A 16991-nucleotide genomic window follows, 5' to 3' on the forward strand; every position below is an offset into this window, starting at 1 on the left:
ACAGACAAAGCATATACCCGCTGTCCATACACACACCTTACTGTATATTAGAATAGGATGTCCTTGCATAGACAGAGAAAGGGTATTGGCAGAGAGGGAAGGTCAATCATTCTCTCAAATGGAGAATATGTTCTGCTGCATCCGTGAGACCTGTCTTGTTTATCCCTGTAGAACCGAGTACAACGGAATATGATCTATTTCGGGCAGAGAGGGAATCTTTATTCAGATGGATGGAGAATGATATGCCTTGGCTCATTCTCAGGAGACAGGAGTGTGCACTCAGATGCTTAGAAGCAGGTAATCAAAGCTTCGTGAGAAGCATAAACTAGAGGCAGCGTAATCTCTGTTTCTTTTGCTATGGCATCTCAATTAGAAACGAATCATCGTGTTACAGCACAACTCTAAAGCCAGTGATAACCAAGCTCTATCCACAAGGAGGTGAGGGAGGAAAACAATGAAATTATCCTGGAAGTCATTTGTATTTATTAGTAGTCTGGAAAAATTTGTGCTGAGAGATTAGTGATGCTCCACAAAGTAGTTTAACCCCAATGTTGTCTGACTCTAAAGCATGCTACTGCAGCTGCTTCTATTGACCATTGTTCTGTTCTCTGACTATATCATTCTTACAGATATGATATCTGATCCAGAAAGTGTTTGTATTGTAAAAACTCGATCCAAAGGGTGAATACAGTATTCTGTAGGCTATACCTTAAAGCTGGTTATTGAAGTTGTGGTCATCGAGTCATGCACAGGTGGCTGAGGTCCATTGTGTCAGAGGCCTTAAGCCTCAAGGCTGACTGGAGTCACTGGACTAACCCTCCCACCAACATGCAGTAGCTACGGAGTTTTATCATGGCAGCTCGATATCATTACCATCTCCGAAATAAACTCTGCTGTAGCATGACAGTGCTAGTCCCCAGACACGCAGACACACAGAGAACACGTAAATAAAGAGCTCAACGCTCCATGCTCTTTGAGCCTGGACCACCAACTCCTTGGAGCCAGAGTTTCTTCATCTGGCCTGTAATCAAACTGAGTCAAGCCTTATAATTACTCTTCTGGCTTGGCAACGGTCTCCATGGCCGCCTCTGGAGCTAGCTCAGGGTAACTTGATTGGCTGGGAACAGCAATATAGGTCAGCACAAAAGAAACATTTTGATAAAATGTCAGCTCTGTCTCAGGAAGTCATTCACCAAGCCTTGCTGAGGCGTTTGAGTCGGAACACAAAGTTGATTAAAGGAAAGCGCAGTTATATAATCTGATGGAAAACAGTGAGAAATCCACTTCGGAAGTCCTGTGTGGAAAAAAGCGCAGCATAAATTCACCTTAATCAATATCTAAGTGAGAAATGACATCACTACCATCTCTTTACTTTATTAGTGTTTGTGCAATAAGAGGGAGTTTTTTTTTTACCAACATTCACAGAGGTATCAACCAATCAGGAAAACTCAGAAGTATTCAAACAGCAGTTAGCTGGACAACATATAGTAGATGGCTCCATTAGTTGTATTAAGCTGGAGCGGAGGGAGGTGGCCTGCTGATTTGCACTGTGTGGGCTGACACCAGAGCTCCGGCCTCATCCTTCACAGCTTGGGGACCTGTGCTTGTGTTGCACTGCTCTCCTGGGGTGTTGTATGATCAGCATGCCCATATACTGTATGTTTATGGATACAACTCATCTCTCATGTTTTCATCACTCCACCCCCTCTCCCATCATTAGAACCCACCCCTCACTCCCACTCCACCTTACCTCCATCTCCTCCCTTCATCGTGCTGCCCTCTACAACACCAACTCCGCCTCCTCTCAATTCATCTCTCCATCTCTCAATTCTTTCTCACTGTCTCTCTCTGCCTCTCATGCAGTCTCTCTTCCTCCCTTGATCTGATTGATCTATTAACCCTTTACTTACCTTCCCTCCCTTTGTCAGCCCTTTCTTTCCCTCCCTCTACCTCTCTATCTCTTTATTCATCTAATCATGCTTCCCCTGGGGGTGTTGACTGGCGCTCTGATGGGATGATGTCAGAGCTCTGGTCCTCTGTCATGGTGGATGACTGTCTGCCCAGGCAGCCTGGCTGGGTTACATCTGCATCACTGCTGAATATCACAACAGGGGAATGAGATTCCCCTGTGGGCAGCAAACACACACACACACACTCTCACACACAGATATGGAGATGGCGAAAAAGGAGCAGGGACACATAGACACTCCAGAGATTCACATACACTGTATGTAATCAAAATGCAAAACGTGTCTTGGGCTCAGCCTGTTTGGGGACCTGTATTTGATACTTAAGCAAGTCAATTGTTTTTGCAGTGAAGCACCACCGTTTCCTCCAATAATAGTATGAATAGTATGCTCATATCATGCATATCTCATGGAGGCGTGCCTGCTATGAATGGTATTATCAAGAGAACACAGAAAGGTGTTTTGCTCTACCAAACTCATAATTTCCACCTCCATATAACACCATTAACTCTATCTAACTCCATTAACTATCTAACTCCATCTATATCAAGGCACAAGGCGAGACCCAAATGCAGACACATGGGGCGGATGGTTGAAGTCTTACAATGTTTATTAATCCAAAGGGGTAGGCAAGAGAATGGTCGTGGACAGGCAAAAAGGTCAAAACCAGATCGGGAGGACTAGAAAAAGGAGAATGCAAAAAGCAGGAGAACAGGAAAACCGCGGGTTGACTTGGAAACGTACAAGACTAACAGGAAACACAGGGATAAATACACTGGGGAAAATGAGCGACACCTGGAGAGGGTGGAGACAATAACGAGGACAGGTGAAACAGATCAGGGTGTGACAATCTAACTCCATTAACTCTGTCTAACTCCATCTAACTTCATTATCTCTATCTAACTCCACGAACTCTATCTAACTCCATTAACTCTGTCTAACTCCATTAACTCTATCTGACTCCATTAACTCTGTCTAACTCCATTAACTCTATCTAACTCTATCTAACGCCATTAACTCCATTAACTCCATTAACTCTATCTAATGCCATCTAACTCCATTAACTCTGTCTAACTCCATTAACTCTGTCTAACTCCATTAACTCTGTGTCACTATATCTAATTCCATCTAACTCCATCTAACTCATCTAACTCATCTAACTCCATTAACTCTATCTAACTATATCTAACACCATGAACTCCATCTAACTCCATTAACTCTATCTAACTCCACTAACTCTATCTAATGCCATCTAACTCCATTAATTGTATCTAATGCCATCTAACTTCATTAACTGTATCTAATGCCATCTAACTTCATGAACTCTATCTAATGCCATCTAACTTCATTAACTCCATCTAACTCCATTAACTGTATCTAATGCAATCTAACTTCATTAACTCTACCTAATGCAATCTACCTTCATGAACTCTATCTAAAGCCATCTAACTTCATTAACTCCTTCTAACTCCATTGACTGTATCTAATGCCATCTAATGCCATCTAACTCCATTAACTGTATCTAATGCCATCTAACTTCATTAACTCTATCTAATGCCATCTAACTCCATTAACTGTATCTAATGCCATCTAACTTCATTAACTCTATCTAATGCCATCTAACTTCATTAACTCCATTAACTGTATCTAATGCCATCTAACTTCATTAACTGTATCTAATGCCATCTAACTTCATTAACTCCATCTAACTCCATTAACTGTATCTAATGCCATCTAACTCCATTAACTGTATCTAACTCCATCAACTATATCTAACTCCATTGTATTAAAGTAGAGAACACAATGAAATATTTCAGAAAATGTCCGTTTTCCACATAAGGCTGCGCAGTCATTTGTTTATAACTTCTATTTAACTTCCATATAATGGAAGATTTAAAAAAAAAAATGTTAGAGATGAGGGACACTTCATCATTTCCATTTCAAACTTCTTTAATCTGCCTTTGTTCAATTATCTTTCCCCACAACACTCTCCTTCCCTCCGGTTGGTTACACTTCAAGAAGTCTCCGTGCATCCTTTGATTTGTTAGTATTGCTGCCCCTTTCATAAAACCAGGAAGCATCTAAAGGCATTTATCTAGTAGATGACATAACATTGTATGCTCCCCTGCAACACAATATGCAAAGATATTCACATCAGAATGTGTTTGTTTCACAGTATGTCATCAGGTCCAGGTTCTCTTTAGCACCTTCAGAATAGAGTTTACACTACTCGCTTTTCTTGTTTGTGGAGCAGGGAATTACCGCACCAAAATCAACACTGTAGAAAAAATATGAATAACTCCAGCGTACACAATTTTACCTCTGCATATTTATTGTCAACATTTTGGTACACATCCTTTTTCAAGACCTTGGAAAAGGTTGTACACCAAAACGTTGACAGTAAGTATGCACAGAGGAATTGTGTGTGCAGGAGTTATTTATGTATTTTCTCTACGTCTCTTTCTCAGATTGTCATGGTGTCCCTGAAGCAAGTGAGAAAAAGTCCCCTCTCTGTCCCCTGGGATGGGACCTGCTGCTTGGTCTAATTAATGGGAGGATGGGTTAGGCTCTCTGACCTGGGGTTAAGGTCATATGATCAGTGTTCGGGTGTCAGGATCTGGCTAGGGATTACAGCATCGATCCCCAGGGGATGTATTTAATCTAAAGTATTGAGTGTGTATTTGTGTTTCGGTATTTGTCGTGTGATGTCATGTGTGTGACGGTGCATATCATTTGTCATTGCTGTATTAAGACCAGACTAAAATTTGGAATAGTAATATCAAAATGTACAATATCTCTTGGGGGAGAGTCATTGTTCTATAACAGTCTGAGGTGTTGCGACGGGATTGGGCAGAGGAGTTAGAACAGGAGGTTAATGTTCTGTCAGAGCCTGTTGTACGAGGGCAGGGTACAGCCGGTGGGTGATTCTACAGTTTTCCTATAGACTTTTCCAGTGAATCAGCTGTTTGCTCCATGGCATCTTCACCCCCCTAGGGGCACGGCGGTATTTGGGTATGGAGAGAGGATGAGTAGGCATGACTGAGGTCAAGGGGCCTGATGACAATGTGGCCTACTGTCCCTGTCCCTGCCTCACAGGAGGTTGAGATTGCCTTGGATTCTATTATCTCCTTATGGGAGGTAATGGTTACCCGGCCGTATCCCAAGAAATATAATCACGGTACCATACAACCTTCGGTGGGTGTGTACAGTTTGGTAACCATGGTTACTCCAGCCCCAAAAGGATGAATTATATAACCATTGAATTTGTGAGGGAAGGAGAGCAATGGACTAGTCTTTACTTTACAGTAGCTCATATCAATGGACTAGTCTTTACTTTACAGTAGCTCATATCAATGGACTAGTCTTTACTTTACAGTAGCTCATATCAATTGGCTAGTCTTTACTTTACATTAGCTCATATCAATGGACTAGTCCTTACTTTACAGTAGCTCATATCAATGGACTAGTCTTTACTTTACAGTAGCTCATATCAATTGGCTAGTCTTTACTTTACATTAGCTCATATCAATGGACTAGTCTTTACTTTACAGTAGCTCATATCAATGGACTAGTCTTTACTTTACAGTAGCTCATATCACTGGACTAGTCCTTACTTTACAGTAGCTCATATCAATGGACTAGTCTTTACTTTACAGTAGCTCATATCAATTGGCTAGTCTTTACTTTACATTAGCTCATATCAATGGACTAGTCCTTACTTTACAGTAGCTCATATCAATGGACTAGTCTTTACTTTACAGTAGCTCATATCACTGGACTAGTCTTTACTTTACAGTAGCTCATATCACTGGACTAGTCTTTACTTTACAGTAGCTCATATCAATGGACTAGTCTTACTTTACAGTAGCTCATATCAATGGACTAGTCTTTACTTTACAGTAGCTCATATCAATGGACTAGTCTTTACTTTACAGTAGCTCATATCAATGGACTAGTCTTTATATCAATCAATTGGACTAGTCTTTACTTTACAGTAGCTTTCAATGGACTAGTCTTTACTTTACAGTAGCTCATAGTCATCAATGGCTAGTCAATGGGACTAGTCTTTACTTTACAGTAGCTCATATCAATGGACTAGTCTTTACTTTACAGTAGCTCATATCAATGGACTAGCTCATATCAATCAATGGACTAGTCTTTACAGTAGCTCATATCAGGACTAGTCTTTACTTTACAGTAGCTCATCTAGTCTTAATTGGACTAGTCTTTACTTTACAGTAGCTCATATCAATGGACTAGTCTTTACTTTACAGTAGCTCATATCAATGGGCTAGTCTTTATTTTACAGTAGCTCATATCAATTGGCTAGTCTTTACTTTACAGTAGCTCATATCAATTGGCTAGTCTTTACTTTACATTAGCTCATATCAATGGACTAGTCTTTGCTTTACAGTAGCTCATATCAATTGGCTAGTCTTTACTTTACAGTAGCTCATATCAATTGGCTAGTCTTTACTTTACATTAGCTCATATCAACGGTCTAGTCATTACTGTACATTAGCTCATATCAACGGTCTAGTCATTACTGTACTTTAGCTCATATTTCACTGGCTTCCCATCAATACTCAGAGCCCATCACAGCTCTCCTATGATGTTTATAGCAGTCCACTACACACATAACCTCCCTCAATATTAGCCCACTACAGTGGTGTAGTGCTGTTGTTTAGGTGTGTGAGTGCAACAATCTGTTAAAAATGATGTCATAACTTCTCAGTCAAAGTTTGTACCAACAGATAGCATATTGAATATTATTATAGAATATGCATAAAATGCATCTTCCAATTGCAAAGTCTGCACTATGCCCACACATATTGTCTCAAGAAAATGGTATAGTTTATATGTTTATTCGTCACATGCTTCGTATACAACAGGCGTAGACTAACAGTGAAATGTTTACTTATGGGCCCTACCCAAATATGCAGAGAGATCACCAAGTTAGGCATATGTAATTTAAAAATAGGCCATCATCACTGTCAATCATTAATAATAATTGTTCACATTTTACTGGTGAAATGTCCAACCTGCGTGAAAAGGAGTGCGTAGCTGGCTGCAGGGAAGTCAGGCGCAGGAGAGCAGCAAACGAAGCCCTTTATTGAGGCGAACAGAACACGGTACATAGAAACTAAAAACAAACGGGTTACAATAACCCGGCGCAAACCAGCCTGGAGTACACATACATTTACATATAACAATTCCACACACAGACATGGGGGGAAACAGAGGGTTATATGCACGGCGAGTAATGAGGGAATGCAAACCAGGTGTGTGGGAAAACAAGACAAAACAAATGGAAAATGAAAGGTGGCGATAGCTAGAAGACCGGTGACATCGATCGCCGAACGCCGCCCGAATAAGGAGAGGGACCAACCTCGGCGGAAGTCGTGACACTGCGTCTGCATGCAGATCATTTGATCTCAAACAGTTTCATGGGAATATGCATGTAGAGCTTCTTCAATGACTGTTTTGTGAGAAAAGTAGAGCAGATGATTTTAACAAACTATTAGCCTTTCTTGTATTTTGTTTCAATCAAAGCATACAGTATAACCTGCTTAGTGGCACGCGCTGTGACTATTCAACTTCAGCTAACCATCCTAAAATGTCATTAGAAATGAGGAAGTGTTTTTGGTGTAACATTATTTTTACAGTGGGGCAAAAAAAGTATTTAGTCAGCCACCAATTGTGCAAGTTCTCCCACTTAAAAAGATGAGAGAGGCCTGTAATTTTCATCAGAGGTACACTTCAACTATGACAGACAAAATGAGAAAAAGAATCCAGAAAATCACATTGTAGGATTTTTAATGAATTTATTTGTAAATTATGGTGAAAATAAGTATTTGGTCAATAACAAAAGTTTATCTCAATACTTTGTTATATACCCTTTGTTGGCAATGACAGAGGTCAAACGTTTTCTGTAAGTCTTCACAAGGTTTTCACACACTGTTGCTGGTATTTTGGCCCATTCCTCCATGCAGATCTCCTCTAGAGCAGTGATGTTTTGGAGCTGTTGCTGGGCAACACGGACTTTCAACTCCTTCCAAAGATTTTCTATGGGGTTGAGATCTGGAGACTGGCTAGGCCACTTCAGGACCTTGAAAAGCTTCTTACGAAGCCACTCCTTCGTTGCCCGGGCGGAGTGTTTGGGATCATTGTCATGCTGAAATACCCAGCCACGTTTTCACTCAAAATCTCACAATACATGGCCCCATTCATCATTTCCTTTACGCGGATCAGTCGTCTTGGTCCCTTTGCAGAAAAACCCCAAAGCATGATGTTTCCACCCCCATGCTTCACAGTAGGTATGGTGTTCTTTGGATGCAACTCAGCATTCTTTGTCCTCCAAACACGACGAGTTGAGTTTTTACCAAAAAGTTCTATTTTGGTTTCATCTGACCATATGACAGTCTCCCAATCTTCTTCTGGATCATCCAAATGCTCTCTAGCAAACTTCAGACGCGCCTGGACATGTACTGGCTTAAGCAGGGGGACACGTCTGGCACTGCAGGATTTGAGTCCCTGGCGGCATAGTGTGTTACTGATGGTAGGCTTTGTTACTTTGGTCCCAGCTCTCTGCAGGTCATTCACTAGGTCCCCCCGTGTGGTTCTGGGATTTTTGCTCACCGTTCTTGTGATCATTTTGACCGCACGGGGGGAGATCTTGTGTGGAGCCCCAGATCGATGGAGATTATCAGTGGTCTTGTATGTCTTCCATTTCCTAATAATTGCTCCCACAGTTGATTTCTTCAAACTAAGCTGCTTACCAATTGCAGATTCAGTCTTCCCAGCCTGGTGCAGGTCTACAATTGTGTTTCTGGTGTCCTTTGACAGCTCTTTGGTCTTGGCCATAGTGGAGTTTGGAGTGTGACTGTTTGAGGTTGTGGACAGGTGTCTTTTATACTGATAACAAGTTCAAACAGGTGCCATTAATACAGGTAACGAGTGGAGGACAGAGGAGCCTCTTAAAGAAGAAGTTACAGGTCTGTGAGAGCCAGAAATCTTGCTTGTTTGTAGGTGACTAAATATTTATTTTCCACCATAATTTGCAATTAAATTCATTAAAAATCCTACAATGTGATTTTCTGGATTTTTTTCTCATTTTGTCTGTCATAGTTGAAGTGTACCTATGATGAAAATTACAGGCCTCTCTCATCTTTTTAAGTGGGAGAACTTGCACAATTGGTGGCTGACTAAATATTTTTTTGCCCCACTGTATAGGCTTACCATGCTATGCTATTATATTTGGTTTTATTATGTAAAATACAAATTAATTATTATGTGTGTCACGCCCTGGTCTATATTTATTATGTTATCTTCATTTATTGGGTCAGGCCAGGGTGTGACATGGGTTTATTTGTAGTGTGTTTCGTCTTGGGGTTGTGTGGGGTGTATAGATTAGTCTATGGCTGCCTGAGGCGGTTCTCAATCAGAGTCAGGTGATTTTCGTTGTCTCTGATTGGGAACCATATTTAGGTAGCCTGGGTTTCACTGTGTGTTTGTGGGTGATTGTTCCTGTCTCTGTGTTTGTTGCACCAGTCAGGGCTGTTTCGGTTTTCGACGTTTGTTGTTTTGTATTGTTCGTGTTTTCTTCATCATTAAAGATGTATCTAACGAACCACACTGCATTTTGGTCCGATCCTTGTTCCACCTCTTCGTCAGAGGAGGAGATAGAAGAACCGCGTTACAATGTGATCTTGCAGGACATTGATTCATCTTCAGATTTTTTCCCCCACAAATATTAATGGAGTTAGATAGAGTTAATGGAGTCGTGTATTCTCAACTGTAAAAATTGAGGGAGCTCCCTCGCTCTCCGGCAGCACTACATCACTGGCCTACTAGTAGGTCTCACTTCAGAGCAGTGAGGGTCTGTCTGTTTATTTCAAAGGATCTTTGACCTTCAGAAGTTATTACACTCAAGGGTGTGTCTGTGACCTTCACACCTAACTACAGTATGATACCAGGGTATAACTACCAATATTATTTGGTTACTATTACACTATTCTCTATTGACACTAGGGTATTATGCTATGCTGACTCAGGTTTTTGTGTAGGGCAGTGGATCCAGAGCTGTGTGTATGTGCCTGTCTGTCCGTCTGTCTGTCTGTTGTGTGTGTCTTTGTCTCTTGTATTGGTCTTTAAGTGAATAATGGGGATGGTGTCATGGGGAGGTGGGTAGGGGAGGGTACTGGGAACAGGCGGGCAGGAGGTGTTTTTCTTCTCTCTCTAGCCTTGCAGCGGAGTGTCCCCACCTTTTCCCTTTGGTCTCAGGCTCTGGGCACAGGTAACAATCCATAAGGATATTATCACAGGTCATGGTGAGAAGTAGAGGCCTCGTCTGCCTCCACATGCCCCCGCTAGTGTGTGTGTGCGAGTGTGAGTGTGTGTGTTTGTTTTCCTGGAGGCACTCACCTGCACCTGTCATATGTCCTCCAATCCTGTTGTGTCTTGCTGTTGATGTGGCTGCCTTTTTGCTGCCCTCTGTGACCCCCTGCCAAGCCCCCATGCTGCACGCCTACCCTCGTTTCACTCCCTCCATCCCAGGTTCTTGCTGTCTCTCCAGCCGTTGCCGTGCCAACAGAGCAGCCCATATTCTTTAGCTGGTGATCTGGGAAGGGAAGCAGCAGGGTTTGGTCCAGGCTCCATCAGCCACCTCTGGCAGCTGCATGCCATTACAAGTTGACTGACATGACCCTCACTGTGCCCACACACAACCATGCCATGTTAGCATCACGTTAGCCCCATGTTAGCCTCATCAGTTAGCCTTAACAGTAACATATGGCAGAAGAGAGAAGATGACCTTACCTAACTCTATGTAGTTAGAGTGCTTTGTATGGAGTCCCTCCTGTTAGCCTATTCGTAGTCATATGTTTTGATGGAAGGAAGTTGATTGATTCAGACTGAGACAGTCATTCCCTGTGGGTGGGACACGAGTCTCTAGACATCGACAGCAGGCTTTGGGTTAGATCCAACCTTTAATGAATTAGCATACAGGGATATCATAGACTAAGGAAGGAAAGAGAAATGGAAAAGATAGATTAGGACTGAGGGCGTAAAGAGGAAGAACAGCAGGAGATGTTGGATCTGAGAAAATTGTCGTGATTCAGTAAAAATAAGATAAACAGAAGACGAGGCAAGATGTATCAGTTGTTGCAATGTTTGTCACTTTGACCTCTCCACCTTCCATCAGCTTATGTCTCCCCTCAGTCAACCCCCTCCCCTGCAGTCTACGGTGTGAATCCTCCTGACAGCTTTCCCCTCCAATCACAGCTATGCCAATCAAGAGATCCCCCTGGAACCAGGCTCCTCCACATTACCGGTTTTACATGCACTTACCTGTCTGTCTGTATGTCTGTCAACATTCATTGTCTTTCTCTGTCTGATGCCCCACTCCTTACTCTATACGTGCTCCATTATTTGCCTGTGTCCCTGTCTGTGACTGGGTGTCAACCAGTGTCTGTCTCGTTCTGTCTCTTTGTCTGTCTGATCTGGATAACTCAGTCTTATCCTCGCCAAATGGATAAACTCTGTTATTTATATGTTGCTCATTCAACTTCACTGATCACCTACACCTAGGGTTCAGTGATACATTTGTTTGCTCTATAAGGCACTAAATGGTTGTTAGACAGGAAGGGGAATGACTAAAGAAATGGGGGTAATTGGTGTACGTAGAGTTACAAAATTCTGGTAACTTTTCCAGAATTCCAAAGTTTTCCAGATATCCTGGTTAAAGGATACCAGATTTCCTGCTTATTCCCTCTTTATTACAGGAATCTTCCAACAGGGATTTCTAGAAAACCGGAGAATTTTGGAAAAGTTACAAGAGTTTTGCAACTCTACCTACACCACTTACCCCCATTCCTTTAGTCATTCTCCTTCCTGTCTAACATCCATTTAGTGCCTTATAGCAAAAACAAATGGATCACTGGACAGACAGACAGACAGACAGACAGACAGACAGACAGACAGACAGACAGACAGACAGACAGACAGACAGACAGACAGACAGACAGACAGACAGACAGACAGACAGACAGACAGACAGACATGATATGGGACGTAGTCATCCCTAGATTCTCAGATACAGGCAGCAAAAACTAGCTGAGAGATTGTTTTGTATGTGCATGTTGTTGCTTGCGCTATGCTAAACTGTAGTATAATGGCACAGTGAAACTCTGCATGCCTCTGTTGTACTGTATATACGTAAGTGACATCCAGCCAGCCAGCCAGTGTTCATGGAAGGACACAGTGCACTAGAGTTACAGTCTCTCTCTTGTGTTAGGCAGCCCAACCCAACCACAGATACTGGATTTGCATTTGTGGACTGACCCTTCACACAGAGAGAGCCCGACCAGACAGAGACATGTCTGCGGTCCTACAACAGTGACTGACCCCTCAAACGACCAGGAACACAGACATCTGTAGCCTCAACCACAGAATTACAGATACTTCAGGAACCACAATTACCATCCTCCCTCCTCCTTGATAACCCATATGGCTAACATGCCCACATGCATCCTCTAACATCCCTCTGGATTGGGATTAACCTCACTCAGCCAAACGATTAGTTCCTTGTATCTATTTGGCGGTTAACATGTTGTGTGTGTGTGTTATGTTTATACCCTCCCACATTACATCTTATCCCCCTTTTCTCTTTTTCTCTCGCTCGCCTACTTCTTTTTCCTGTCAGCCTTTCTGATGTACTGCCTCCAGCCATCTCCCTCCCTCTCTGACTCGTCCTCTTATTTTGCATGCCCATGTCAAGTCCGTTTCTCGTCTCTATTCTTTAGTCCTTATTGTGCTCTCTTATGAAAAGTTAGTCTTGTTTTTTTTGTTTCCAGGCCTCTTATCCTCTCCTATCTCCTCTATTTCTCTTCCAGCTTCAACTGAACTGTGTTGTGGTGTCTGTCTCTGTCTCACGTTCATTTGAGTCAGTAACCTCACTTTGTTCATTCTGTTAATCCTCCTAGTTTTAACAAAGACAAATCCCCCCCTTTCTCTGCAGAGATCTTCAAATCTACTTCTTCTTCTGCACTCATCTTTCCCACAGCACCCATTCCTAATCCCACTTCCTATCCCTCTATTTCTACAGTGCACCTGCACTGTTTTTCCTCTCTCTTCCTCTTGTCATTTTCCAGTGTGTAACCTGTAATTAGTGTTGTCTGTCTATGTGTCTTGACTTGTGTCACCTGCTATAGCTCAGCATGTCTTCTGCTCACCAGACTGTTACAACATATTGGCTAGGAACACTTTGTCTCCAACACCCAGTCCTCCCCCACCCTGTCCTTCCTCTTTTACTCTTTCGTTCATTAATTGTGTCGATTTTTGTTGGTGTTTCGCAAATATTACACTGCTACATGATTGTAGTGACTATGGTTTGGAACTAAGTGTGCATGTATGTGTGTGAAGGTGTGAGTGAGAGTGTAAGTCACTAACATTCCCGTGTTACTCCCAAGTCTGGGGACATTATCAGTCACATTCAGATCTGGACTCTGTACAGTTCAGCCCTGACACAAGACCTTGCAGCCTCACCTGTGGTGGGAAGCCATTTGATGAGCTGCAGGTTGCAGCACAGACCTGAGGCTGGCTCTTTGTCTTCAGAAGCAGGATTCTCCTAGTGCTCCGTTGGCCTCTCTCTCAGTGTCCGTCCTGACTGTGTCTCTGACCCCCCCCAGCAGGAGCCTGGGTAAACCTGGGAGCCAGACCCCAGATGAGGCAGGCCGCCTCGGGAACTCCTCTGTCACAGACCTGACCAACTCTGTCACCACCAGCGACATTCACATGGTGAGAAAACCTGCTCCCTTCCCCCCTGTCTGTGTTAATGATTGTTCATCTGTACTCCTCTCTGCGTGTCTATGGGTTTGTCCACATCCACCCACTTGTGGCAGCATTTAGATGTCTTAAATGACAAAACATGCTAATTACATGACAGTTCCCAACCCATCTTGGCTATCACAAAGGAGAAACTCAGTAGAATATGCTTTATTCAGCAAAAGCTGGTAATTACGCTGCGAACACAGTGCTGTGAGTGCTGGGTGGACAAGGCGCGGGTTGGGGATGGGCCTGTGTTATTATGTGGGTTGCACGTCTGCGTTATGGAAGTCCCGATGATGCTTAATGATGATACTTTCACTTTGAGGGGGAGCCAACAGGGCCTGTCAGTTGGATCAGACCTGCAGTTGGCCACGGTCTCTTTCCATCTCTGGTCTCTCACAATGTGAGTCGAAGACTTTCACTAGGCCTAGTTAATATCTATAACTTTTTTTTATCACTGAGGCACAGTTTCATTTTTGGGGGGGGGGGGGGCGGGGGTGGTCATTGTGATACTACCTATGCAGGATTTTAGAAGTTTTATATGCGTTTATAGAAGTGAGTTAGTTTGAATAATCCCGGTACCCAGAATCAATTACTGTGTGCGCTGGCCAGCTACGTCAGTCTGTCACAAGGGATTTTTTTAACATTTATTTTATTTCACCTTTATTTAACCAGGTAGGCCAGTTAAGAACAACTTCTCATTTACAACTGCGACCTGGCCAAAATAAAGCAAAGCAGTGTGACAAAAACAACAACACAGTTACACATGGGATAAACAAACGTACAGTCAATAACACAATAGAAAAGTATATGTACAGTATGTGCAAATGTAGTAAGATTAGGGAGGTAATGCAATAAATAGGCCAAAATCATTTAAATTTAGCATTAACACTGGAGTGATAGATGTGCAGATGATGATGTGCAAGTAGAGATACTGGGGTGCAAAAGAGCAACAAAAAAATAAATAATAATAAATAACAATATGGGGATGAGGTTGTTGGGTGTGCTATTTACAGATGGGCTGTGTACAGGTACAGTGATCATTAAGCTGCTCTGACAGCTAATGCTTAAAGTTAGAGAGGGAGATATGTCTCCAGCTTCAGTGATTTTTGCAATTCGTTCCAGTCATTGGCAGTAGAGAACTGGAAGGAATTGCGGCCAAAGGAGGTGTTGGCTTTGGGGATGACCAGTGAAATATACCTGCTGGAGCGCGTGCTATGTGTGGGTGTTGCTATGGTGACCAGTGAGCTGAGATAAGGCAGGGCTTTACCTAGCAAAGACTTATAGATGACCTGGAACCAGTGGGTTTGGAGACAAATACGTAGCGAGGGCCAGCCAACGAGAGCATACAGGTCGCAGTGGTGAGTAGTATATGGGGCTTTGGTGACAAAACGGATGGCACTGTGATAGACTTCATCCAATTTGCTGAAAAGAGTGTTAGAGGCTATTTTGTAAATGATATCGCCGAAGTCAAGGATCGGTAGCATAGTCAGTTTTACGAGGGTATGTTTGGCAGCATGAGTGAAGGAGGCTTTGTTGCGAAGTAGGAAGCAGATTCTAGATTTAATTTTGGGTTAGAGATGCTTAATGTGAGTCTGGAAGGAGAGTGTACAGTCTAACCAGACACCTAAGTACTGTATTTGTAGTTGTCCACATATTTTAAGTCAGAACCGTCCAGAGTGGAGGTTTGATTAACCTCTCTGGTACACGCTAGCATCCCACCTCGACAACAACCAGTGAAACTGCAGGGCGCCAAATTCAAAACAACAGAAATCCCATAATTGCAATTCCTCAAACATACAAGTATTATACACCATAAAGATAAACGTCTTGTAAATCCAACCACAGTATCCAATTTCAAAAAGGCTTTACTGCGAAAGCACACCATGCGATTATGTTTGGTCAGCACCTAGTCACAGAAAACCATACAGCCATTTTCCAGCCAAGGAGAGGGCTCACAAGTCAGAAATAGTGATTAAATTAATCACTAACCTTTGATGATCTTCATCAGATGGCACTCATAGGACTTCATGTTACACAATACATGTATGTTTTGTTCAATAATGTCCCTCTTTATGATCAAAAACCTCCTTTTTGTTCACGCGTTTTGTCCAGTCATCCGAATGCTCAAGGCGCTTGCATTAAGTCCAGACTAAAAGTTTTTAAAAAGTACAATAGAAGTTAGTAGAAACGATGTTTAAAATCAATCCTCCGGTTGTTTTTGTCATACATAATCAATAATATTTCAACCGGACCAAAGCTTTGTCAATAGAAAAAGAGAAACAAGAAAGGCGTGTTCCCGATCAGGCGCATGGCTGATGTCTGGAAATTTCCACTGGCCACTGATTGAAAGTGCTGTATCTCCATAATTTTTCAGAGTAAAAGCCTGAAACAATGTCTAAAGACTGGCCACATGTAGAAGAAGCCATAGAGCTTGTGAACTGGATCCTAAGTCTTTGTATGGTGGATAGGCTTTCAATGGAAAAACAGCCTTTCAAAATAATAGTACTTCCTGGTTGGATTTTCCTCTGATTTTTGCCTGCCATATCAGTTCTGTTATACTCACAGACATTATTTTAACAGTTTTGGAAACTTTAGAGTGTTTTCTATCCAAATATGCATATCCTATCTTCTGGGCCTGAGTAGCAGGCAGTTTAATATTGGCGCGCCTTTCATCCAAAATTCCGAATGCTGCCCTCTACACTAGGGAAGTTAATCGGCATGTCTGATTAATTAGGGCCGATTTCAAATTTACATAACAATCGGTAATCAGCCTTTTTGGATGCCAATTATGGCCGAATACATTGCAATCCACGAGGAGACTGCATGGCAGGCTGACCACCTGTTACGCAAGTGCAGCAAGGAGCCAAGGTAAGTTGTTAGCTAAAACTGATCTTATAAAATCTATCTTCACATAATCACTAGTTAACTGCACATGGTTGATGATATTACTAGGTTAACTAGCTTGTTCTGCATTGAATATAATCAATGCGGTGCCTGTTAATTTGTCATCGAATCACAGCCTACTTCAACTTGATGATTTAACAAAAGCGCATTACCGAAAAAATCACAATCGTTGCAATAATGTACCTAACCATAAACATCAATGCCTTTCTTAAAATCAATACACAAGTATATTTTTTAAACCTGCATATTTAGTTAAAATAAATTAATGTTAGCAGGCAGTATTAACTAGGG

At 42.2% G+C, this 16991-nt stretch overlaps 1 protein-coding gene across 3 annotated transcripts in view; it reads left to right on the forward strand.

Moving 5' to 3' along the window:
- LOC135550338 (synaptotagmin-7-like) overlaps positions 1–16991 on the forward strand; it is a 110165-nt gene that overhangs the window by 84036 nt on the left and 9138 nt on the right. For 2 of the 3 annotated variants that reach the window (XM_064981032.1, XM_064981042.1), the window contains one exon: positions 13655–13763. In XM_064981032.1, coding sequence (XP_064837104.1) covers positions 13655–13763 — 109 coding nt within the window. Of the gene's footprint in view, positions 1–2768; positions 2772–13654; positions 13764–16991 lie in introns of all 3 variants that reach the window. The other variant, XM_064981051.1, reaches the window with a different exon arrangement.

This window comes from Oncorhynchus masou, chromosome 1 (genome assembly GCF_036934945.1).
Source record: "Oncorhynchus masou masou isolate Uvic2021 chromosome 1, UVic_Omas_1.1, whole genome shotgun sequence".
NCBI lineage: Eukaryota > Metazoa > Chordata > Actinopteri > Salmoniformes > Salmonidae > Oncorhynchus > Oncorhynchus masou.